The following is a 26553-nucleotide window of genomic DNA, read 5'->3' as shown; positions in this document are numbered from 1 at the left end:
AACATTTATTTTCTGTATTATTCTTACATTTAATCCCCAAAGCATGGTGTGTTATTGCCTGTATGTCAACACTGAAACTAATCATTTAATAACCCAAATGAAGTATTTAAACACGGTCTCCAAAATCCAGACAGGAAATGTAACATGCAATATTAAAAATGATAAACAACTTTCCAGATAATGGACTCTATAACAATCAAGAGAGGCTTCATCTGATTAAATGGCCTAACACTTTTATTTGCAATGCTGCACTGCAGAAAGAAAAGGCAGGAGTGTGCATTGAAGAATACACACTTAAAGTATCAAAGACAGATTTATAGCCCAGGTATATAAACTAATTCACCACCAGTACAAAGGACCTTGCTCCATGTTACCAAGCCTAACAGCTCACTGCCTCTGATGTTGATTTTAAATGCCCCATGTTCTTTACTAGCCTTTTATTCTCATTGGTGAGCACTAATGTAATCATACTTTTAACTCTTTTATTCCTTTCAGTTTTTAAAAGAATCTAAAACCTAAAATAACTGCTGATTATTTGTAGTCACACATGGTATTTAGAGTACGAGTAACACCACCACTGTGGATGAAATCCTGCCCTGTTGAAACCAATGGGAGTTTTGACACTGAATTCAATGGAGCCAATGCAGCTGCCCCCAAAAACGTATAGGCTAAAGGGAAGCACAACATAAGCAGCTGGTGGTGCTGCCTATCTTGTTTTGAGTCCCGTGAGGTGGTGTCTTTCTTCACTGCTGCAAACTGGCTCTTCACCCACACCATGAAGTATAAAGGTTTGCCTACTAAAATGTCAGGTAATATCAGGCTCTGACACATTTAAGTCAAGTAGCAGAAGACAGAGTTAAATTTGTTCTGCAGTACTTATGTGTGCTGCCATTCAGGTCCATGGCTGATAGTAATCTGAAGAAAGGAACATTCGGGACACCACTGATTAAGAGGCTGTTTCACATGGGAAAGAGATGATGTGCCAAGAATCGAGGATGAAAAGAAAGGGAGTGGTTAGGAGTAAGACTACCCCCCAGGCACTGGGAAGCGCATAAGAAGAAACAGAAGAGTGGAGTGCTTTAAATGGCATGGCGAGATGTTGGAACTGAATGAGGGGGGGAAAGGCGGAGCCAGGGCACACATATAAGGAGATGAAAGGAAAGAGGTCAGAGCAATAGGAGAAGATTATTTTTAATCCCAGGAAGATGAATTTAGCCACAGTATTTGGGTCAGTGTGAAGCTTCATGTATACTAAAGAATTGCACTATTGCAACTTGAACTTGTCCAGTCACATGGGTGCAAGTTGGCACAGTGCTGCATGTCCACTACCCATCCAGTTTTGAGTACAATATAAAACACAGTAGTCCTGAGCATCTGAGTTCCACGTCACAGATGTAACCAAGAACTTTCAGCTGGCAAACATGCATGCAGCCATGATTCCTTAAAATGGAAAGCAGAGGAGACCTGAACTTTTATGAGTCTCTGATACGCAGGACTAGGTGGTCTGTGGCAAAAGTATGTAAAACACAAGCTTAACCCACGTATTTGTAACTCATCTCATAACTCGGACCATGCTCTAATCACCAGATCACATGCAGTTCCTCTTTACAAACAAACAAACTACAAATATTTAAATATGTATATATATTTGGAATACTTGATTTCCTTTAAGACACCTTAGATTCTAGTGTGAATTGTGTCCTCATAGACCTATCATTAAGAGAGAGCTAGATTGTTTGTACAGACTTACGTTTTGCATTTGCACAAAACTAATAATTCCGCTGTGCAAGTGTGTGCTATTTCACTGCTTTTGGAGAAAGCGACTGCTTATCTCCAGCACAAATTATACTAAAAGTTATACAAATCAGAAGACTCAGAAGTTGAACCATGGTAACAGCCCTTACCACCTGAAACTTATTTCACTTCCCAAAACAAGAGACGCCTTTAAAGACACATTTTCTTTTCACAAAAGCTATTAATTTCACATGTAAATTCTTAAAAACAACCCAAGCGTTCAGAGTTTATAACCAACGTACAGTTTATAATCCTCCATATAACTTTTTGTCTGTCCATTATCGAGTATATACCACATTAAAAATGTGCATGAGTAGCTCATTAAAATCCAGTGACACGAGTATAGTTTACTGGTATGTGTCATCTGCAAGAGATAATGCTCTGTAATCTAGAGCCTGAATGGGGTATAAGGAACAAAACAGGGTGTTTCAGACAAAGGAAACTTCGGAATGTATTGTTCCCATAAACAGATGTTAAATTACTTCACTGCATAACAGAATTGATAATCCTGAAGGTTTCTATGCAAACAAGCAACATCAGTTTACTATTTCAGGAGGGAGCAATAAAGTTCTCATTTTACATGCAACTTGTAATGAACTGCAGGCCAATTATAAAAAGCCAAAGGTTTCTCACCAGAAATGCTATGCATACATAAAACTATTGATAAAGCTCTTAAAAATGAAGCAGAATCTTTCCAGTTCACTAATGACTACCAGACCACAGCAGATGAGAGTATTTTGCAAGGGATCAAACTAAAAAGCAAATATAATACTTTACAAAATGCACTTTGCTAATTTATTTCAGTGATTTTCATTTATGAAGCATAGACACAGTAATTAAAATTAATGTACTGATAATTGCTACAGCATATATTGTTAACAAAAAAAAAACCAACACACCACCATATCCTAGTAATATAAAACCTTAACACAGCTCTCAGTGACTGAATCCTTTCTGAGAAATGGGATGAGGAAGATGTTGGTTTTTAAATAATTGTAAATTAGCACGGTTCTACTTTAAATACACAGGGAAAATGCAAGAAGGGATAAAACACAAGATGACTAACCTATCTTCAAAATTGTAATGTGCTCTGCAAGAGCAGACTCCTGTAACTATATGGAGCCCCACTAAGTTATGCGTTTCCATGCAGGGACAGGGGACCACCAATATGGAACTTCTAGCAGGGGTCTTAATGTTAACACTACAGACAGTGTTGCTCTAGATACGCAGCAAGATCCCTCTTCTTGCAGTATGTTTCAGTTATGCAGCTTAAAGCACAGGACCAGCGGCTAAAACATAAAATATATTTGACTGTACTATATACTATTAAATAATTATCTGGTGTTTATAAATATGTATGTAGATACAAATGTAAAATGTGCAGTATGAAATGTACACAGCTCCTTGAAATACAGAATAGTTTGTGATCAAGTGGTTTATGAAAAGGGGTCACATTAAGATCCTTTAAAGTTTCTACTAATTAAGAAAATAACGATGAAATTACTTTTTGCCCCATTGCATACTGAGTTATAAAACTGGCTTCTACACAGAAGTATGCTTAATTTTTTTCAAACGTTTTAATTTTTAAAAATAGTTTCAAATGGCTTCACTGTTCAACACACAGAAATTGGCTCATGAGGCTGGTAAAAATGACCAGATTTCAATTTTGTTTCTAGTTAGGCAGATTATTTCCCACAAGTATGGATTCAGCCATCCAGTTAACATGTTCTGAAAGATTGAACAAACAGTTGGTTCATCTCAAGTCCAATATTGCTCTAATCATTTACTGTGACAATTTTAATCACTATTAACTGCTGATGCATGAGCTAAAATGCATACTTCTCATCCTCTTATGAGGCATCTTCATCTTTCCTGCAAACTTATTACAGATTTGTTTATATCTTGTTGGTAGAAAAATATGTTTTGAAATAAATACCACAGGCCAGAAAAAAATCTTTAAATGAAAAAGAGGGAGCATGTTCTAACTGATCCCAAATTTCAGACCCCATTAATTTGAGAGTGCCATTTGAAAGACATCCTATTCAGTTGTTCACCAATAAAACTTAGAAGAGTATCACAAGGGTATGGGACTTTCACAATTTGCATCCTTCCAAAGAAGGGATGATACAAAATCTGTAGTTTTATTTATTTGCAAGTGATGACAACACATCCATTCCAGAATTAAGAGAAAATATATAAATACACAAATATATTTAATTGTAATTGCACCTTTCATTACTGCTAATTGAGAAGGTGAATTACTTCCTTACACTGTCTTTTTATATTTAACTCAGAGTGAAATTTATTTTTGATTAATATTATGTTGATTGCATTCTTTAATAACGAATCACAAACTACGAAAAGACATTTCCCTCTTTTATTCTGCAACATGAGGTTGCATAGGATGACAACAATCATATTTTGTGCGCGCGCACTTCCCATGAGAAAAACAGTGAACATTTTCACCTAACCATGAGCCATGTGACAAATCACTACAGTTACTGTTTAGCCTGACATCACTGAGGTCTGCAACAACTGAGGTTTGCAACAGTTATGTCTTCATTGAGGAGTTAGTTTGAGTTATCTATATAGCTTGCTTGAGTGAGATGGCCAACTGCAAAATAACACTCCTGAAATACAGAGTTATTGTGTTAGGAGCACAGAGTAAATGTTTCCCTTCTGCATTACTAGCTCGAGTGTCAGGAGCACCCGAGCTTGGATTCATGCCTTCTCCTCCCTACGCCCTGGCCCCGCCATAGGCCAGCTAGCTCACCATTCTAGTTTGTTTGAGTAAATATTGTCCTCTGTTATGATGTGGTCAATATTTACCTCAGCTTTCTTACTAAAATGGATATTTCGAGTCTATACATCTTTATATTCATTTCAATATATTGTTCTATTCCCAATAACTTAAAACACTATGATAAAGTGCAATTTTGATGATCTTTGCAGTGAGGCATTACTGTTAGGAGAAACAGTTTTTTTAAAAAAGAACATATCAAAATACATCACATTCTAAGGTACTTACATCAGTGTCAGGCCCTTTGTCTGCACCGGGACAAGAAAAGGTAACAAATTCATGGCACCTCTTGTGAACCACAAAGCAGCAAACTAGTTTAAAAAAAAAAAAAAAAAAGGGAAACAACGGTTAGAGTGGCACACATTTACTAAATCTTTACTGTTGAAACAAACTGAGTTTAACTGAAATCAGTGTATGGAAGAGGGAACTTCAGAAAGTTAGGATACTTTGGATTAAAAAGTGACAATTCTCTGTGATGTTTACATGTGCGTGTACCCTTTTAATGCTGGTATTACATTTTGTCTATTTTTGAAATACTGTGAAGTATATGAAAGTCACTGTTTGCTCTGCTACAAAAATGACTTGTAGACATAATATTTTTCCAGTGTTGCTGTCAGGGATTTATTTGGTTACAAATTTGAAAGACACTTCTCCCGCCACAACACAATGTCATATTGGACCAGCAGGTCTTCCAATGTTGCCATTTTATTTTATGGAACACTTGGACTTTTCAGTAGGCCTCTCCTCAAATCTTTATATTTTTCACTCTATAGCTTACACCTTTTAAAGAAAGGAAAACCCAGCCTCTTGGTTAGGACAAATATTTTCCTGAGGGAGTTATACCATCACATGTTAATGTTCTTATGTTCTGCACTTTAGGTGAATACAAAATTACAAGGATATTACTGTTGTTCATCCAGTCTTATGAAAAAGATTGTTCTCTTATGTATATACCTTGCAAACACTAGTTACATTACATCAGTCAGTGTATTCTCTCTGGTAACTTTGATTTAAGCATTACGGCATTGCATAAACCCTGCTAGAACCATTTTAGACAGCACAACTTGTAAGGAAACTCCTCTAAATCATCATTTATAAATTACACTGTATTTTATTCTATGTCAGGCTGAAAGTTCTTGATTAGATTCAACTACTTAATAATTTAGGAAGAAACTACGGAGCTCATTTGTAACACTTAAACCATAACAAAAAACTTCAGACAACTCTACCTAAAAAATGCTCTGTCTTGTTACAGCTAGAGGAAACAAATACAGAGATGTCATAGCTCTATAAATAATTTTCCCTATAAATACATGAATGAGGACAGGGCAAGTGGGAAGAAGAGTGAATGGAAAGAATTCACAAATTTAAAAGGCCAGAAATGGCAACAGTGACAGTGCATAACACAGTCCATAGCATTTTACCTATGAATTATTACAAAAACTAGACAAGCCATTTACAACACACACTTTGCTTCTCTACAAAAGAAAAAAGGACACTAAACTATCTAAACTACTACATGCCACAAGGGGCAACAACAGTGGTTCCCTTAACCACCCAGCAATATTGTTAATCTATCCAACTATACTCTTAGCCCATCAGAAGAATATATCTTATCTCGGGGCCTCTCCTTCTCCCCCTCCACCCCCACGAACACGATACAGTTCTGTGGTGACCTAGAATCCTATTTTCGATGTCTCCGACTCAAGGAATATTTCCAAAACACCTTTGAACAACACACTAACCCACAGAGACCTTCCTACCCAAGACTACAAAAAGAAGGATTCTGGGTGGACTCCTCCTGAAGGTCGAAACAACAGACTGGACTTCTACACAGAGTGCTTCCACCAACGTGCACGGCTGAAATTGTGGAAAAGCAACATCACTTGCCCCATAACCTCAGCCATGCAGAACACAATGCCATACACAGCCTCAGAAACAACTCTGACATCATAAACAAAAAGGCTGACAAAGGAGGTGCTGTCGTCATCATGAATAGGTCGGAATATGAACAAGAGGTTGCTCGGCAGCTCTCCAACATCACTTTCTACAAGCCATTACCCTCTGATCCCACTGAGGGTTACCAAAAGAAACTGCACCATCTGCTCAAGAAAATCCCTGAAAAAGCACAAGAACAAATCCGCATAGACACACCCCTGGAACCCCAACCTGGGTATTTCTATCTGCTACCCAAGATCCATAAACCTGGAAATCCTGGACGCCCCATCATCTCAGGCATTGGCACCCTGACAGCAGAGTTGTCTGGCTATGTAGACTCCCTCCTCAGGCCCTATGCTACCAGCACTCCCAGCTATGTTCGAGACACCACTGACTTCCTGAGGAAACTGCAATCCATCGGTGATCTTCCTGAAAACACCATCCTGGCCACTATGGATGTAGAAGCCCTCTACACCAACATTACACACAAAGATGGGCTACAAGCCATCAGGAACAGTATCCCTGATAATGTCACGGCAAATCTGGTGGCTGAACTTTGTGACTTTATCCTCACCCATGACTATTTCACATTTGGGGACAATGTATACCTTCAAATCAGCAGCACTGCTATGGGTACCCACACGGCCCCATACTATGACAACATTTTTATGGCTGACTTAGAACAACGCTTCCTCAGCTCTCGTCCCCTAATGCCCCTACTCTACTTGCGCTATATTGATGACATCTTCATCATCTGGACCCATGGAAAAGAAGCCCTTGAGGAATTCCGCCATGATTTCAACAATTTCCATCCCACCATCAACCTCAACCTGGACCAGTCCACACAAGAAATCCACTTCCTGGACACTATGGTGCTAATAAGCAATGGTCACATAAACACCACCCTCTCTGAAACCTACTGACTGCTATTCCTATCTACATGCCTCCAGCTTTCATCCAGACCACACCACACGATCCACTGTCTACAGCCAAGCTCTATGATACAACCGCATTTGCTCCAACCCCTCAGACAGAGACAAACGCCTACAAGATCTCTATCAAGCATTCTTACATCTACAATACCCACCTGGTGAAGTGAAGAAACAGACTGACAGAGCCAGAAGAGTACCCAGAAGTCACCTACTACAGGACAGGCTCAACAAAGAAAATAACAGAACGCCACTAGCTGTCACCTTCAGCCCCCAACTAAAACCTCTCCATCGCATCATCAAGGATCTACAACGTATCCTGAAGGACGATTCATCACTCTCACAGATCTTGGGAGACAGGCCAGTCCTTGCTTCCAGACAGCCCCCCAACCTGAAGCAAATACTCACCAGCAACCACACACCAAACAACAGAACCACTAACCCAGGAACCTATCCTTGAAACAAAGCCCGTTGCCAACTGTGTCCACATATCTATTCAGGGGACACCATCATAGGGCCTAATCACATCTGCCACACTATCAGAGGCTCATTCACCTGCACATCTACCAATGGGATATATACCATCATGTGCCAGCAGTGCTCCTCTGCCATGTATATTGGTCAAACTGGACAGTCTCTGCATAAAAGAATAAATGGACACAAATCAGACGTCAAGAATTATAACATTCAAAAACCAGTCGGAGAACACTTCAATCTCTCTGGTCACTCGATTACAGACCTAAAAGTCGCAATATTAGAACAAAAAGACTTCAAAAACAGACTCCAACGAGAGACTGCTGAATTGGAATTAATTTGCAAACTGGATACAATTAACTTAGGCTTGAATAAAGACTGGGAGTGGACGGGTCATTATACAAAGTAAAACTATTTCCACATGTTTATTCCACCCCCCCAACCCCCCACTGTTCCTCAGACATTCTTGTCAACTGCTGGAAATGGCCCACCTTGATTGTCACTACAAAAGGTTCCCCCCCGCCCCCGTGATCCTGCTGGTAATAGCTCACCTTAAGTGATCACTCTCGTTACATGGTGTGTATGGTAACACCCATTGTTTCATGTTCTCTATGTATATAAAATCTCCCCACTGTATTTTCCACTGAATGCATCCGATGAAGTGAGCTGTAGCTCACGAAAGCTTATGCTCAAATAAATTTGTTAGTCTCTAAGGTGCCACAAGTACTCCTTTTCTTTTTGTGCATACGGCCTAACACGGCTGCTACTCTGAAATCTTCCCTATTATATAAGTTGTCACTATCAAGCCAAGTAACTTGTTTCAAAATCTGGACTTTGGGGCATACAGAAATACAGACATTACCCTGTGAAGATTTCAGAGTAACAGCCGTGTTAGTCTGTATTCGCAAAAAGAAAAGGAGTACTTGTGGCACCTTAGAGACTAAAACAATTTATTTGAGCATGAGCTTTCGTGAGCTACAGCTCACTTGCATCCGATGAAGTGAGCTGTAGCTCACGAAAGCTCATGCTCAAATAAATTGGTTAGTCTCTAAGGTGCCACAAGTACTCCTTTTCTTCTTCCTGTGAAGATTGGTACTCTGTTTACAACTATATAAAGTTTTTGCTTATTTAAAATTATGTTAGGAGCATCATTTTTAATATTTTAAAATGACTGTAACATTGCTGTGGTTAACTTTTGTTAAACCTAGTGGTCATTTTTCAGAAGTTTCAAGCAAATTTGACTCTTTAAATGTGCACTTGGACTAAAAGTCCCATAACTGTTGATTGGCAAACTGGGTCAGGATTTGTCATGTTATACAGCAATGAAGAGCTTTTTCAAAACTTAAGTGCATCATGTAGCCAGGTGGCATGTCTATTTATGGGACATAAACTTGTCCATTGTTGGCTCCACTTCAGACATTCCCCACAATTCCCCTGAAAATTTGCCACTGCCAACAACTATGTATGGGGCCTAGTAAGTACTCATGGGTTTAAGGAGACGTGTATTTGAAGCAGGAAAAGGATTTATTTCCTCCTGGCAGAGCCTCTCTTTGCCCACAACAGTCAATTTTGGTGCCTTTTACAGGCGACAGGAATTATCCAACAGGGAGCATAGCCTTTGTTCCCCCGAAGTCCTACCCCACAAAGGTGCACTATTTGAAGTGGCCAGTGCCACTTATCAATCAATTCTGAGGAAAGAACTGTCATTAAGCTGAGTTACAGTTGTAAATCTCTATCAGTCTCTGACAGGAGGAGAAATCTAAAAGATCTCTGTAGTTATCTGAAAAACCCATGAATGTTAGACATAGAAGTTATAAATACTGTATAACACGCAAAGAGATATTACACGCTTAATTATATTCTTTAGGTTGGATGATGCATAAACTGTCAACACCAGTAATGAGAATAATATAGTTGACAATCAGTCCTCATTGTAATTTTATATAGTCTTGAAGTATGTTATGTCTTTGAAATAGCAATTTCACAACAATTTATCTGTGATGGCTTTTATGCTGTAAGACACACATAAATAAACAGTAAATTGCTTTCTTCATGCATTCAAAAGTTGTCAACATGCATACAGCAGATTAGTAAAATTTATTGAAGTAATTTGATACAAAGAACTACGTTTTCTAGGCCCACTTGGCTATTTGCAGCCAAGTGTTCAATAAGGTCTGTTACCATATTCCTATAAAATCCTTTCAGGTTCATCAGCTATCAAGTGCAGCGCCTCAATACATATCATAATCATCATCAAAATTTAAGCAAAATTCAATGTGATCAGATAAAGTAAAATACAAAAAGTAACACCAATGATGAATTTGGCAGTTTGTTGACCAAGTCTCCGTGCAGCTCAAAACCTTGTCTGTCTCTTCCACCAAACAAAGTTGGTCCAACAAAAGATATTATCTCATCCACATTGTCGCTCTCATATCCTGGGACCAACATGGCTACAACAACATTGCAAACATTAATTTTAATATGCAGTTAGCAAAACTGAATCACTTGAGGACTAATGCTCTCTAAGAGTTTGCCAGCTCTGTTTTTATAGCTGATCTATACCACCACTAATGGAAGTTCCACATTACCATACCTACATCAGTGCACGTACACAGAGCTATAATTTTATTCAATTCAGAGAAGTGAAATAAAAAGGTCCAAAAAAGGATAAATGAGTACTGAGAAAAAATGTTTTCTAGCAGTCAGTGATCTCTGTATGCTTTGAGGGCAAACTAGACAAATGCAATCCATTCAGTCACAAAGGATGTAATGTGTTTGAATACTGCACTTTACTTGGAATGGACAGGGAAAGATATAAGAAGTAGAAAGAAGTTGAAATATTACATCTTTCAGTAGGCTACTACCTTTTGGTTTTAAGAAAGTACAATTGCTCTAGTGCTAAAGGTCCCACATAGCCGAAACATATTTGACCTCATGTTTTAAATATATTTTAGAAACATATTTCACTTGTTAAAGTTCATTTTCAGAGTCATAAATCAATGTGCCCATTTAAGACTAAGAGGATTATCACAATGCAAAAGAACTCATTGCTTGTAATGGTTTTCTGTCTCCTCACACAAAATAGGATACATACCCAATAAATAGTGCACGTATACAGTATATTTTCCATATGTAGTCAAAGGTCCATACAGGACCAATTAAGTTTGTATTAGGCATTAAAATTCCTATGCTACTTTATTATTATTGAACTAAGTTTTCCATTAATATGCAGACTTGTATCATGATCCTGCACACACTTACGTAGATCAGCAGTCCCATTCAACTCAATTGTTCCATTCAGGTGCATAAAAGTTTCTCAAATGCATAAATGTTTTTAGGCCAGGGATTTCAAGTTGGTGATGTATTTGTATATCATACAAATAGTTTCTCATAGATGAAACTGTCAAAACGTTACCGTGTAATATTCTCTTCAATTACAGTTAACAAAAGGGTATAAATACTTGTACCAGTGTGACAAAGTTCCTGCTCTACCTTGGTGGGTCTTGCGCTTATTGGCAGATTTGCTCGCCTTGGAGCTTCACGGCAGCCCTCAGCTTGGCTGTTTTTCTGAATTCACAGTCCAGGTCGACTCCTCCTGTGTCTGACCAGGAGTTGGGAGGATTTGGGGGGAACCCGGGCCCACCCTCTACTCCGGGTTCCAGCCCAGGGCCCTGTGGAATGCAGCTGTCTAGACTGCCTCCTGGAACAGCTGTGCGACAGCTACAACTCACTGGGCTACTTCCCCATAGCCTCCTCCCAACACCTTCTTTATCCTCACCATAGGACCTTCCTCCTGGTGTCTGATAATGCTTGTACACCTCAGTCCTCCAACAGTCCGTGTTCTCACTCTCAGCTCTCGTTCCTCTTGCTCCCAGCTCCTCACATGCACACCGCAAACTGAAGAGAGCTCCTTTTTAAAACCTAGGTGCCCTGATTAGCCTGTCTTAATTGTCTCCAGAAGGTTCCTGATTGTTCTGGAACCTTCCCTGTTACCTTATCCAAGGAAAAGGGACCTACTTAGCCTGGAGCTAATATATCTGCCTTCTATTACTCTCCTATAGCCATCTGGACCAACCCTGTCACACCGGTTATTGAAATAAAAAAAGTGTTACATTTATTTTTATGCTTTGAGCTTTGCTATAATTTATGTTTTTTACATGAACTCTCCTATCTGGAATTGATAAATGTTATCATAAATATGGGGGGCGGGGGGGGGGAATGGCACTCTCTATAGCAGTGCAGTATTTGGAATTCAATGTCTTTAGTAACAGAAAAATCTATTGCATATTATATTTGCATGTTAAAATAAAATTATCAGGTTCAGTTTTGTATCTCAAAACAATTTTTTCTGGGATCAGTTGTAGAGCTGTAAGAAAACAAACAAATGTTTTATATCTATTAAAGGATAAATAATGGCACCCTGCACAGACTATGTTTTTTTTTGTTTGTTTGTTTGTTTGTTTTTAAGCTGACAGGCCATACAACTTCTCCCATAATAAAATAGCCAGTGATGGAGAATACATCATGATCCTTGGTGAACTGTTCCACTGGTTAATTACCCTCACTGTTAAAAATGTACATCTTATTTCTGGTCTGAATTTGTGTAACTTCCACTTCCAGCCATTGGATCATGTTATAGCTTTCTCAACTAGACTGAAGAGCCTGTTACTAAATACTAGTTTCCCATGTACTTACAGACTGCAATCAAATCACCCTACAACATTCTCTTTGTTAAGCTAAATAGATTGAGCTCCTTGAGTATATCACCATAAGGCATGTTTTCTAATTCTTCAATCATTCTCATGGCTATTCTCTGAACCTGCTACACTTTATCAATATCCTTGTTTACATCAGCACTATTACCTTTATCATCTAAACTTGTAATCTCATTAAAAAAATCTAGTTTCATAGGATCTATTTTCCATAAATCCATGCTGATTGCCATTAATTATGTTACCCTTCTTTCTTTAAGTCTTTTATTAATCAAATCCCATATTAGCTGTTCCATTATCTTGCCCAGGATCAATGTTTGACATCCTCATTGTTCCAAGGTTTGTGGTCCAGCAAGCACCTCAGCCAACACTTTTAAAACTCTTGGATGCAAGTTATCTGGACCTGCTGATTTTCAAATGTCTTACTTTAGTACCTACTGTTTAACATCCTCCTGATGTGCTAGTGGAATAGAAAGAGTATCATCATCATATCATATGACTACATCTGTTTTTTTCCCAAATACAAAACAAATATTTATTGAACACATCTGCCTTTTTTGTATTTATCAATGTTAATTCTACCATTTCCATACATTAATGGACCGATACCATTATTAGGATTCTTTTTGTTGCTAACGTTATTAAAAAATTCCTTATTGTCCCTGACTATTCTGGTCATAGATTGCTCCTTGTGTCCTTTTGCCTCCTTTATCGATTGTCTACAATTCCTCACTTCTGATTTATATTCACTACTATCAGCTTTCCCTTTCTTCTATTCATTATATATTATTTGATAATGTTTTATAGCTATCTTCACTTCCCCTCTAAACCAGGTCAGTTTTTTAACCAATATGACCTTTTTCCTTGACTGTGGGTCTATTCTTTTTGGGGCATCTAGTAAAGCATTCTTAAAACAATTCTCTATTATCATTTACATTTTTCTGATTAAATTATTCCTCTCAGCTGATATGGCTCCTTCTTGTTTTCAGCTTTGTGAAACTGACCGTTTTAAAGCACCAAGCATACATAAGGCAGCAGAGAACTTAAGTGGCTACTCAATGGAACCTCAGTAAAAGGGTTATGTCCTAGCAGAAAGAGTGGAAAAATAGGCCACCTTGTCCCACTTGAAGAGAGAGGCATGAAGAGATTGGGGCAGCAGACCATTAATGGGGAACCTAGTGATAGACCAAGCTTTCCTGCAAATAGCAAAACAGATCTACCAACTGTGGAGGCAAGTAACAGCCTTCCAGTTCACCAGAAGACCAGCAAGCAGAGGCAGGCAGGGCCTGTGCCCCTGCTCCCTTGAATGCATGAATTCAGAAACAGTCAAATGATTCTGTAAATTCATGATAATTTTCAGAAACAACAACAAAAAATTACTTCTTAAAATGAAACATTACTTGCCTAAAAATAAGAAACCAAAATATCAGAAGCACTGTACTGCAAACCTTAACACAATGCTGTAGAGTCAGGACTTGTTCACTCATCAGTGAGCTTGGCATCAGCTTGCAGAATCTAAGCTTTCATTTAACAACAACATTTCTAGACCTCATGGTTATAAAAGCACCAATGCTGCATTTCCCTGTATACAGAGCCTTATTGAAGCCACTAGGATTCCATGCAGGCACAGCTGTGCGCCCATAATCAGTGAATTGAGGAACTGAGCCCTAATCCTTCAAATATGAAATAAGTGTAAACTATTGCCATGCTAAAAGAAAAGGAGTACTTGTGGCATCTTAGAGACTAACCAATTTATTTGAGCATGAGCTTTTGTGAGCTACAGCTCACTTCATCGGATGCATACCGTGGAAACTACAGCAGACTTTATATATACACAGAGAATATGAAACAATACCTCCTCCCACCCCACTGTCCTGCTGGTAATAGCTTATCTAAAGTGATCATCAGGTTAGGCCATTTCCAGCACAAATCCAGGTTTTCTCACCCTCCACCCCCCCACACAAACTCACTCTCCTGCTGGTGATAGCCCATCCAAAGCGACAACTCTTTACACAATGTGCATGATAATCAAGTTAGGCCATTTCCTGCACAAATCCAGGTTCTCTCACTCCCTCACCCCCCTCCAAAAACCCACCCCCATACACACACAAACTCACTCTCCTGCCATGCTGTCTTTCCAGGTCTGAAGATTACAGGAGTCTCTCCTATGACTCATTGCTTTTTTAAGCTACACCAGTGTGAAAACTGGTCCTTGTTCACAGGTGGTACGGGGAATCTCCTGTAGGCACTCATGAAATTGGCAACTATTAGATCACTTTCACACTGCTAAACTGCTGCTGTTTCTTAGGATAGATATGAGCAACAACAGAGGCACACACTAGAGCAGCAGTGGCCAACCTGAGCCTGAGAAGGAGCTAGAATTTACTAATGTACATTGGCAAAGAGCCACAGTAATACATCAGCAACCATTCATCAGCTCCACCCCACCCCGCTCCCAGCGCCTCCCACCCATTGGCAGCCCCGCCGATCAGCGTCTCCTCCTCCCTCCTCACACTTCTCAATCAGCTGTTTCATGGCATGCAGGAGGCTCCGGGAGGGAGGGTGGAGGTGCGAGAGCACGGCAGGCTCAGGGGAGGCGGCAGGGGTTGAGCAGTGAGCACCCCCCAGCACACTGGAAAGTTGGCGTCTGTAGCTCTAGCCCCGGAGTCGGTGCCTAGACAAGGAGACGCATATTAACTTCTTAAGAGCCACATGTGGCTCCGGAGCCACAGGTTGGCCACCCCTGCACTAGAGCAGTGCTTTTCACACGTATTTGATCATGCCCCCTTCTTTGTGTCTGCAATAGTTTACAACCCCCCCTCACCCCACCACACAAATATACATACCAATAAAAAATTTAACTCTCACTAAATATTAAAACAGTAAGGCACTGATTCAAACAAAGCCAATGATCCATTGTAATAAGACCAAAAGCAAAACTGCGATTGTGGTCGATGCTTAAAATTAAATGTGCACACCGTGTCCTAGCAAATGGATTAACATAGGGCAACAACTTTGTATAATGCTATGAAAGCTTAACAGAATCTGTCAAAAGACCCAGCGCCACCTTCGGACCCAATATGTCTAGAGGAATCAGCTTTTGCTAGTTATTCATTGCTGTGGGTAAAATGTGCACAGTAAGAACATAAGAATGGCTACACTGGGTCAGACCAAAGGTCCATCTAGCCCAGTATCCTGTCTTTTGACAGTGGCCAATGCCAGGTGCCCCAGAGGGAATGAGCGGAACAGGTGATCAACAAATGATCCATCCAGTCATCCATTCCCAGCTTTTGGCATACAGAGGCTAGGGACACCATCCCTACCCACCTTGGCTAAATTCCTCCATGAATTTATCTAGTTCTTTTTTTAATCCTGTTACAGTCCTGGCCTTCACAACATCCTCTGGCAAAGAGTTCCACAGGTTGACAGTGCATTGTGTGAAGAAATATTTCCTTTTGTTTGTTTTAAACGTGTTGCCTATTAATTTCATTTGGTGACTCCTAGTTCTTGTGTTATGAGGAGTAAATAACACTTCCTTATTTACTTACTCCACACCAGTCATGATTTTATAGACCTCTATCATATCCCCCTTTTTTTCCCCTAAAGCATTTCATGTCCCGCCCCCTCCCAGAATACATTCCATGCCCCCACCTATGCCCCCCAGGGGAGCTGGCTCCCCAGTCTGAAAACTTCTGCACAAGTAGTATTCACAAGGACATGACCCAAAACCGTGGGCTAGGAGAGGTGTAAAGTAGCACTCTCCACCCACGCAGGAAGTGATCGGTAATGCCTGTTGGGGACGGGGTTAGAAAAGGTGCCGAGGCGGACCTGAAGAAACTGCTCTTTCCTTGCTCCTAGCATCAGACAGGATTTTGAGACTTCAAATTTATCAGACACCTACTAGCCTGGTGCTACAAGAGATGGAAACCCAAAGAAGGGTTCCAGAGCTGTACGGTAGTAAAAAATCCAGCATTATCCTCTTTACCATCAGCTTCAGGGTGCGACAGCTTGGCATTCACCTGAGCATTACAATTAAACCAGGGGTGGGGAACCACCAGCCCACTGCTTAATTTAATTTGGCCTGTGGCAAGTCTCCAGACTGCAGGCTGTAAGCCCTGAGTCTCAGCACCCCCACTCCCCCTTCGCAGCTCCTGGACCAGCCTTGCAGCTTCCATTGGCCGTGAACCAAAAAAAAAAAGCACATGATTTGAATTACACAACGATTTGTGATTCAGCACACTCACCTTTTAAGATCAGGTCTGCTAAACGCAACATTCAAAACACAAGCTGCTTATTATCAAAACATTTAATTGAATCAACAGAATATTCAGAAAGCATTTGACATGCATTTCTCAAGAGAGGGTATCTTTCTAAAAACGATATGCACTAGCTCAACTACAAATTAGGGCATGATGCAGAATCCCTGGGTGGAATTCTCTGGCCTGTATTATGGAGAAATCAGATTAGATGATCATAACAGCCCCTTCTGGTTTTAAGGTTTATGTATCTATGACATCAGTTTAATATCTAGTTTATGGTTCGTATAGAAAGCTAAACTTTAGCTACCAGTTCCTGGGTTTAAGGGGTTGTTGTTGACACTAAGCTAATAAGACATTTTACTAATAAATATTTAACATATTTTGTTTCATATACTTTGTAATGATTTTTTTTTAGAGGAACAAGAATATAAAATTGGTGATTAGAGTCTCAAAATAAAATTCCACACCATCCACTTAGAATAACTAATTTTGACTCATTTTATGGGTTTAATCAGGCCACAACTTTATTATTAGATGTCGGCAGATCAAAGTGTACAGTGCAGGTAGCTCCATATTCATTCAATATCTCAATGGCAGGCTTCCATCAGCCCCCATCTTTTTCCATCCAGGTCCCCCAGCCACCCCATTGCCAGATCCTTACCATTGCCACCCCTCGAACTAAGGTTAAGGTGGGCTATAAGTAAGGGGGCTTGGCTCCCTGCTGTACCAGTCATAGGAGCACCAAACCCCTTCCCCCACCCCACCCTGTTCCACTCCTTTAACCAACACCTCCTTTTTAAGCCCTTTACCAAGCCATTTATCTGGTGACTGTACATCTTCCCTAATGAGTATCTGCACTGGACGTCCGCCCCACACTTACATAATGAGCTGTGACATCATAGCCTAATTCCCTTCCCTACTCACCATAACAAAGCCCTCTCTGAACTTGCTGTGTGGAAGGCGAAAAATCCCCACTCCACCTAGGCCAATCTGGTGGTGAGGGAAAAATTCCTTTCCAGAGGAGCGACTAGCATGATGCCCACAGCAGGTCCTGACCAAACCTTGTATTTTGCCACTTCAAGGAGTGGGAAGATGGGTGCCTGACGCAGGGGAAAGCGTTTCTCCTGATGGGTTTGACCCTTTTCGACTCCCTAGCTGTTCTGATCCCGGGGAATGTGTCAGCGTCACCACACTGACCCACTCCCCCTTTTACAACAGCTTCTGAGCCTCTCCCCCACCCTTGCCCCTAAAGTGCTATCTCTCCTCCTCCCCAGCAAGCTGGACAACGAGCCCCCCACTTAAGATACAGTGCGGTGTGGTCATTTCCCAAGTGGTTCAAAAGGGATGGTGGACAGGTTTTTTTTTTAAACCTTTTTCAATATATGAGTGGCATTAAAAATGCATTGGCTGATCATAGTTATATCATTAAATATAACAGTTTTTCTATACTAAGTGATTAACATGTTTAATTAACATATTTTAATTAACCTGCTAGTTAACATATTTTAAAATACTATTCATTTTCCCACTGTAGATAAAGTGTACCCATACTGTACAAGAAACAGAATAGGGATAAAAAGAAAGACAGGCAGCAGAGCATTAATCCAAAATTAGGTGAAAATATAAACTTTCTCCAACTTCAACTGCATCTCTCAGTATTTCATAGGTTCTTCTATCAAGTAATTTAGCAAACCAACTTTTAAAATGTGATGCCTGGATTTTAGGCTCCTAAATCCATATTTAGGCACACACAAAAGGCTTGGATTTTCAGTTCCCTACAAGTCCATGAGAATGCTAGCTCCACACCTTTGAAAAGCTTTCCAATATTGTACTTCACAACGGTAATCTTGTGGACAGACCTAAGAATTTATGAAGAGGTACATGATATAAACTCCCACCAACTGTGTAATCAACGTAAGTCACTGGTATGTATGTGGATATAATAATTAATATCTTAGTATGGAGCCAGGCTGACCTAACATACCATGAACTAAAACTGTTTTAAAACTCAAGTGAATAATTATGCACAAATTAAGAGAGTTCCGGAACAATGTTCTCAAACCATATGAAGCCAGTGGATGAGAGGTGAGGGAAATTAACCTACGGTCACAACATGGATGGCTACGATGAGTAAACTAGAATTAACTTTCCCTTTACCATCTTATAACCTGTCACACAATAGAGATCATATGCCCTCCACAAGTGCTGATACAAAAAAATAAATAAAATAAAATAAAATAAAGAACAGTGAACTTGAGAAACAGTTATTTGGACTGAATTATTATTTTTAAAAGTTCTACTGTAATGTTCAAAATGAAACCAACATCATTTTATTAAAATGTGGTACATATAATAAGTTCTAAGCAAGCATGAACACTCTGGATATTTCACATTCATAACCGAAACCATTTTATGGATCTGAATAAAGCACCATCTATAAAGCAAGTTTCTCACACTTCTTCTATCTAGGTTTCTATAAGGTTTCCCATCACTATGGTGTCTGAATGCCTTCCACAAAAAAATTTTCCTCTTTACATTCTGCTTTTTTTCACTACATTAGGAATCTATCACTTTCTCAATTTTAAGTTCCAGCAAAGAAAGATCATTCCTATATTTCAGTACAGTAGCCTTAAAATAAAGCATATTACTTTCAGTGTGCAAGCAGATCAAAGTGAAATACTTCAGTAATAATTTATTATAATGCTAAATATACACAGCAATCAAGATTTGTTTTCTGCATTTTTAAATCTCCTTATCTTAAAAATCAAAAAAAACAAGTCTTAAAAGAAGTAATAGAGGGGTAGCTGTGTTAGTCTGTATCCACAAAAACAATGAGGAAACCAGTAGCACCTTAAAGGCTAACAAAGCTTATGCCCAAATAAATTTGTTAGTCTTTAAGGTGCCACCGGACTCCGCGTTGTTCTTAAAAGAAGGACTTCCTAGATTTTTACTGGTTTGCAATTTATTCACTAGACTCCCCGAATTCTGTGGAAATAGAAACTTGATTCCCTCCAAGTTTCATAACAGCTCATTTTCTGAGGAGGTTCTAATAGTTCTCTTTCCCTTCTCCAATACGTAAAAATTCCTTCAGCTTCAGGAAGAAGCAAGAACTGAGTAGGGTGTTTTAAGGTATGTTTTTATTTAATTTCAGTTTATAGTTCTCGACTGCACTGTTGTATCCTAGTTCCCTACTAGAGACTTATTTACAGTCTTACACTGTCTGACTTCCAAAAAGCTCTCACTAAGCACACTTCAGTCTTTCACCAGCTGGTTTTTCCACATAGCATCATTCTATGCAGTGATTGTTTCTACTGTTTCCATTTCCTGCATGGCACAGTTAGATACTTTGGGCATGGTCTTCAGCTGGTGTAAACTGGCATTGCTCCACTGACTTCAGCTGAGGTAGGCTGATTTTATACCAGCTGAGGTACTAGCTCAGTGAATACTGTCCACTTGATAACCTAGTCTGCTAATCTGTCTAAATCCCAATGAATCCTGCAATTATCATTTGGGTAGTTTGTTTCACTTATTGAAAGATCACTGACTAGCAATTGCCATTAATATTACTCACAGCTGAGGCACATTTTAGGATCCAAAGATATTTTTGACTTCCAACTTCCCTCTCTAGTGAAGAGAAAAGCTTGATTTAGGCTTGCATGAGCAGTTATGTGGGAGGGTAGTTTCTTCATATCTTTCATTATAGTCAAAAAAAGAATCAGATTTTTTGTCTGCTTTGACAACTGACTACTTCTGTACCAGTTGTCACCTACCTTTGAAGATGCTGCAAGAACTCCTACATCAAAAAGATTGCGCAATCTTTAACTAATTGTTTCTCTGGAACCACACTAACCCTGGAAGGGAACTGATTTGGCTATGTAATGCTTTCCTGCCAACCTGAGATCCTACACTACTTATCCACAACTCTGCCTCTAAACAACTTGAGTTATTGTCATGAAATCATCACACATTTTGCCAGATATTTCTGGTAGTTTCTTTATCCTCCTCTAGACATTTGTATTTATTTTATAAATCAATTTTATTTGGGCATTCGCATTTACATGTATTAATTATTACTGTTAAGCCTTTCGAATGTGTTAAGAAATATTGTTTTATATTGCCTGTGACATGACATAATGCTTCCCTGATTTTTTTCTTTCAAATTTGTTGTATGTGTAATAGGATATTTTAATTTATTTGATTCTACAGGAACAAGTGTGGACATTTAGTTAACTGCAGCAAGGGTAAAGGGCAGGTTTCTCCCGTTTCTTACAGGCTCACTAGATTTGAGTTGTGTTAATGGCTTTTTGAGCAACACTGCCACAATAGCTTTGAAGGTGGTGGTAAACTGGTGCAATTTACACACTGAGCAATCCTGAAAATGTAAGTTACACCATGTCCCTTCTGAGTAAGGCCCACTGACATTACTTTCTCCTTCCAAGAAAACCAAGGAGACTGCATGATGAGGTGCAACCCTGGACGTCCCATACAGCTTCAAGACACATTATATGGATGAGCACTAACCTGACACCTTTACAAAGTATCTAGCAGACAAGCCAGATATTCTCTTGAAAGCAAATCAATATGTTCATCATATCACCAGCAAATATGGCTTGTATACTTAGTGGATAAATAGTATGTCAGGAACAATAAACTAGTCCATGATACACCATCGATCTTTTTAATTTTTTATTAAAGATGCCAAAAACAGCTTCCTCTCAGTAAATAACAGGCTAAATAAAAAAAAAAATCATATGAGAAATGGTCTCGCCAAGGTCCCTTGTAAAACTGAGCTTTTTAGCCCACGTATCTTAACATTTAAGATGCATTCCCTCTTTGTGTTATATCTCGTAACATTTGCTAAATCCACTGAAGTTTTTTTTTTTTAATGCTGTGTTTACAAGCTCTCTCTAAAGTAACTAATTCCTCTATAAAACATCCAAAATGGATGGACCAATTCTTCTTTTGTCCAAAGAGTAAATTGTCACCACTGTCCAAAAGGATCCCCATCACAATGGATGGCTTCTTATAAGAAACCCTATTTTAGGGTCTTGAGGATTGCCTTAAAGAAAAGCTGTAGTTTGTTGACTAATAGAGTGGCTTAATAGTCTTCTTAATGACTGCTGATCATCGCTCAGGCAACAACTCAAGCAGCTTATGGATCACCAACATAATCTATCAGTAACACTCCAGAACATGATGAATAAGCAAATAGGAAACAACACAAAGTGGAATGATCCAGGAAAATATGCAGGAAGAATCATCAGCCAAATATAAGGAGGAATTGGACTGAATCCAAATTGTACAGGTGTTCCACATATTTACAAAGGATCCATTAGGCACATTAGCTATTAAGTGGTTTTTATGAAGTATTTGTAGTCTCATTCTAGTTCTTAGTGGACAGCCTCTACCTTACCACAAAGGAATTATATTGTATTGATCTGATTCTCTCCCGTCTATATGATAAACTCTCCATTATGAATGATAGCGTTAGGGCAATGTAGGAAGAATATCTTTTATTGCCATGGCACATTCCATCCAGCATTTAAAGATTTTCTGTTTCAGTGATATTAATCTAGCACAGGGGTGAGAGCTCTCTTTCACTCTCGCTCTCTGTTACTCACTCACCCCACACACAAATAGAAAACTCCCATTGAAGTTTGCACAAATAAGAACTGAAGAAGCAGTGAGTAAGAATATCAAGATGTGACCTTTAATGCACTTAAGTGAAGTGGACTGTACTTGGAAAACTATTAGTAAAGACATCAATAAGCAACACAGAAAGAGGCCATCATAATAAAGTGTAGTGCACATAAGTAAAATCAACTATCAGACAAACACTCCCATAAATACCTTTATTTGAAAGGTTTAAGTGCACTCTCTTTCAAAAATGTATAGTAATCTTATATTAAGACTACTCATTTAAGTTAGTTCCAGGTGTAGCACAGCAGCCTGTGTTTAGGATTATCTGAACTCACAGTTGAGTAATCATAATAGACTAATTAATTTGATTTTATCAGATGTGTACTGAGTTAACAAGTCATTATGGAAATGATGCACAACTCTCTCCCTGTGTCCTGCTTACATATTCTCTTTGTAAGCAGGAAAAAAAGCGATCAGCATCACTGCAAGCAAAATATTCAATACCTTCAAACAAGAAATGTTTTAATTCTCAGACTGATCACTGAAAATTAGAATAGAACCACTTCTTAATGCACAATTCCAAAATAAAAAAGTGACTTTTGTTGCTGTGTGAAAGCAAAAGTGTGTATGTATACACACACACACCCCCCCCAACTTAAATCCCACTTCAACCCTTGCCGAATTCAATCATTAATGCCTCCAAGTCTTGAACCCAAGACTACTGTTACAAGTGAAACTGTTATGTAAGTAGTACACATCGATAACTTTAACTTCTTTATGAATAATTTTGCATTTGCGCTTAGGATACTAGTATTAAAATCATATGGCACATAAAACTAACTTCTGAAACCACTGATTAATCTGGAAACAAACAATATTTTCTGTAATGGTAACATATGGCCCTCATTCTTGAAAAGAAAGGTTTCAGCGTGAAACTAATTAGAGGTTTCAGAGTATCAGCCGTGTTAGTCTGTATTCGCAAAAAGAAAAGGAGTACTTGTGGCACCTTAGAGACTAACAAATTTATTTGAGCATAAGCTTTCGTGAGCTACAGCTCACTTCATTGGATCGGATCCAATGAAGTGAGCTGTAGCTCACGAAAGCTTATGCTCAAATAAATTTGTTAGTCTCTAAGGTGCCACAAGTACACCTTTTCTTTAAACTAATTAGAGTTCTAAGTCTATGAAAATAGGGACAGAGTTAAAATAATGGACAAAAAAATGATGAGAAATAATTAGTTTCAAAGTAAACATGAGTATCATTATATATTAACTATTATATTTTCAGCCTCTTTTTGATTCTCAAATAAAGATATAAGTGCAGAATAATTCTAATTCACTATTAAAACTCCCCTCTTCAAAAGCAATACAAAAGAATAACCCAAAGGATAAATCTCAGTTCTATGTAATGCATGTTTCCCTTAACAGAGACCACGTGAAACAGTGGCATAAGAAAGGAAAAGACATAACATCAGTAAGTGATGGAAGACAAATACTGAATATTTTTAATGCTTTGGTATATTGTGTTATTTAAAAGTAATAACTACCATAACAACTTGTTATTTTGACTTTTATTATACTTCAACAAATTACAAAGTATTTATTTGGCATGTGATTCAATAAATAAGTTAGAGAAGGTCTAGCAAGGGATGGCATAAAATAAGACTACACATTTTAAGACTTTCTGAATGTTTGGTTATTATTACTGTCCAAAGCAGCCATAGCCATTTGTTCTTATCTCAAGTTCCCTAATATTTTTTACTGAATATTCCTTTACATCTTTTCTTCCCTCAGATGCTACTTTAATTGTGCAAACTACCTTCATTTATCACTAATTATTTTAATCAAGACTCCTGCAAATTTATATCATGCATGTTTCTTTACACTTTAATACTTCAAATGTTATCTGATAGAGTTTTGTGTCTTGCACATCTTAATCAGACTGATATTACATGTGTAGCCTTTTCTGACTTTCGCAACAGTTCATTTGGTCTTGGGTTGCACCTAGCATTTTAATAGCACCTTAAACTGTTCATTAATATCTATCCCAAGCTTACAGCAATCCTACACCCCTCCAGTATTAGTCCTTGAGCATAAGAACTGTTTATGCTTCTGACCTTTGTCAGCTGAAACCAAAACTTCGCTTCATTCAGATCTGCCAGCTGCTGCCGGAATATGCCTCTGGATAATCAAAGAAGCTGGAAATGCTCAGATCCCAACAATTTAACCCACTGGGTAACATATGTATTGGCTAAATCTTTACAATATTTGTCAAATGCCAACAGTGTAGCTGGCCCTGTAACATATAGTTTAGAATACAAAGACTGCCAGTCATCTTACTGCTGCAGAAAACATACCTAAGACCACCTCATTCCAAAAGCCTTGTTCACATTCACCTTCAGCCTTCTGGTTAGTCATTACATGTACCATGAACACCTCAATAAACTAGTTTGCAAGATATGAAACTCCTACATAACTTGTACAATGGGAAAAAATTTTCTTCTGTAGCAGAAAAAAAGTTATGTTATTGTAATACTTAGAACAGTGGGTTGGCTTTGAGGACTACAGTATCAAAACAAGTTTACTTGCTTCCTCCCCTCCAAGAATGAAAGCTACATGCTCTACTTTATTAAGTAGATAATGAGCTGATCTTTCATTAGTTGGAAGCATCTGCCGGTCTACCTTTCTCACCTCATTTGTAATACACTGGGTACTGTATTTCAGAGTAACAGCCGTGTTAGTCTGTATTCACAAAAAGAAAAGGAGTACTTGTGACACCTTAGAGACTAACCAATTTATTTGAGCATAAGCTTTCGTGAGCTACAGCTCACTTCATCGGATGCATACTGTGGAAACTGCAGAAGACATTATATACACAGAGACCATGAAACAATACCTCCTCCCACCCCACTCTCCTGCTGGTAATAGCTTACCAGCAGGAGAGTGAGTTTGGGGGGGTGGGGTGGGGGGGCCGAGGGTGAGAAAACCTGGATTTGTGCTGGAAATGGCCCAACTTGATTATCACACACATTGTAAGGAGAGTGATCACTTTAGATAAGCTATTACCAGCAGGAGAGTGGGGTGGGAGGAGGTATTGTTTCATGGTCTCTGTGTATATAATGTCTTCTGCAGTTTCCACAGTATGCATCCGATGAAGTGAGCTGTAGCTCACGAAAGCTTATGCTCAAATAAATTGGTTAGTCTCTAAGGTGCCACAAGTACTCCTTTTCTTTTTACTGGGTACTTTGTATTTCTCACCACTGCCAAGTGTGAAGTGAGACCACAGAAGATACAAATCTTATCAGATGAACCCACAGGAGAAACTCCTGTAGGGATACGTGGTAGGACCTGCATTTTTTTAAGCCAAACTTCCAAATATTTATTTTCCACTGACTAATAATGAAATCTTGCATTACCACAGAATTGTTAGCATAACAACTGTATTGTTCGATACTCAAATCCTGTAGTAGTAAATCAAGTTTCCCTATTCACCACAATCTTAAGAAACCACGTGGGAATGTTAATGTGCTTTCACAGAAGTTTTGCTAACATAAGAATAAAACAGAGTATTTTGTTTTCTTTGAACAATAGTTTAATACAGTAGGGTACCAATTTCCTCTGCAAGTGCTACATTTTTAGGGTAATGGCATACGGAAAATAATAAAACTTGTGTCTCTCAGGAGAGGTTCATTTTTTGGGTGGGGTCATACTGTGGTTTTGAATCAGAAATTTGTGAATTAAAAATAAATTGTAAAAAAATTCCAATTTCAGCTGTGAGGGCCTTTGGTCCACATTTGAAAAAGGAGTGAAAGATTCTGATGTCAATATTTCCTGATTCATTCTGCTCTTTATTATGTCACAAAAAACCTAATATAATTTTATCTAAGATTTCAAACAATGTACATTATTTTCAGTAATTCCAGTAACAGTTAAGATAATTTAACACCTATAATTCTTTAATGTTCTACTATCCAATCTAATCAATTTAATAGTGGTTTTTCAGTTTGG

At 38.7% G+C, this 26553-nt stretch overlaps 1 protein-coding gene across 2 annotated transcripts in view; it reads right to left on the bottom strand.

The window, feature by feature from the left end:
• Positions 1 to 26553, bottom strand: part of PRKCA (protein kinase C alpha) — a 318987-nt gene that overhangs the window by 184380 nt on the left and 108054 nt on the right. For both annotated transcript variants that reach the window (XM_077833765.1, XM_077833766.1), the window contains exon 3: positions 4823 to 4905. In XM_077833765.1, coding sequence (XP_077689891.1) covers positions 4823 to 4905 — 83 coding nt within the window. The remainder of the gene's footprint in view (positions 1 to 4822; positions 4906 to 26553) is intronic.

The sequence above is a fragment of the Eretmochelys imbricata genome, chromosome 14 (assembly GCF_965152235.1).
Source record: "Eretmochelys imbricata isolate rEreImb1 chromosome 14, rEreImb1.hap1, whole genome shotgun sequence".
NCBI classification, from domain to species: domain Eukaryota; kingdom Metazoa; phylum Chordata; order Testudines; family Cheloniidae; genus Eretmochelys; species Eretmochelys imbricata.
The sequence above is the reverse complement of the archived record's forward strand: the minus strand, read 5'-3'. Positions and strand labels throughout refer to the sequence as shown.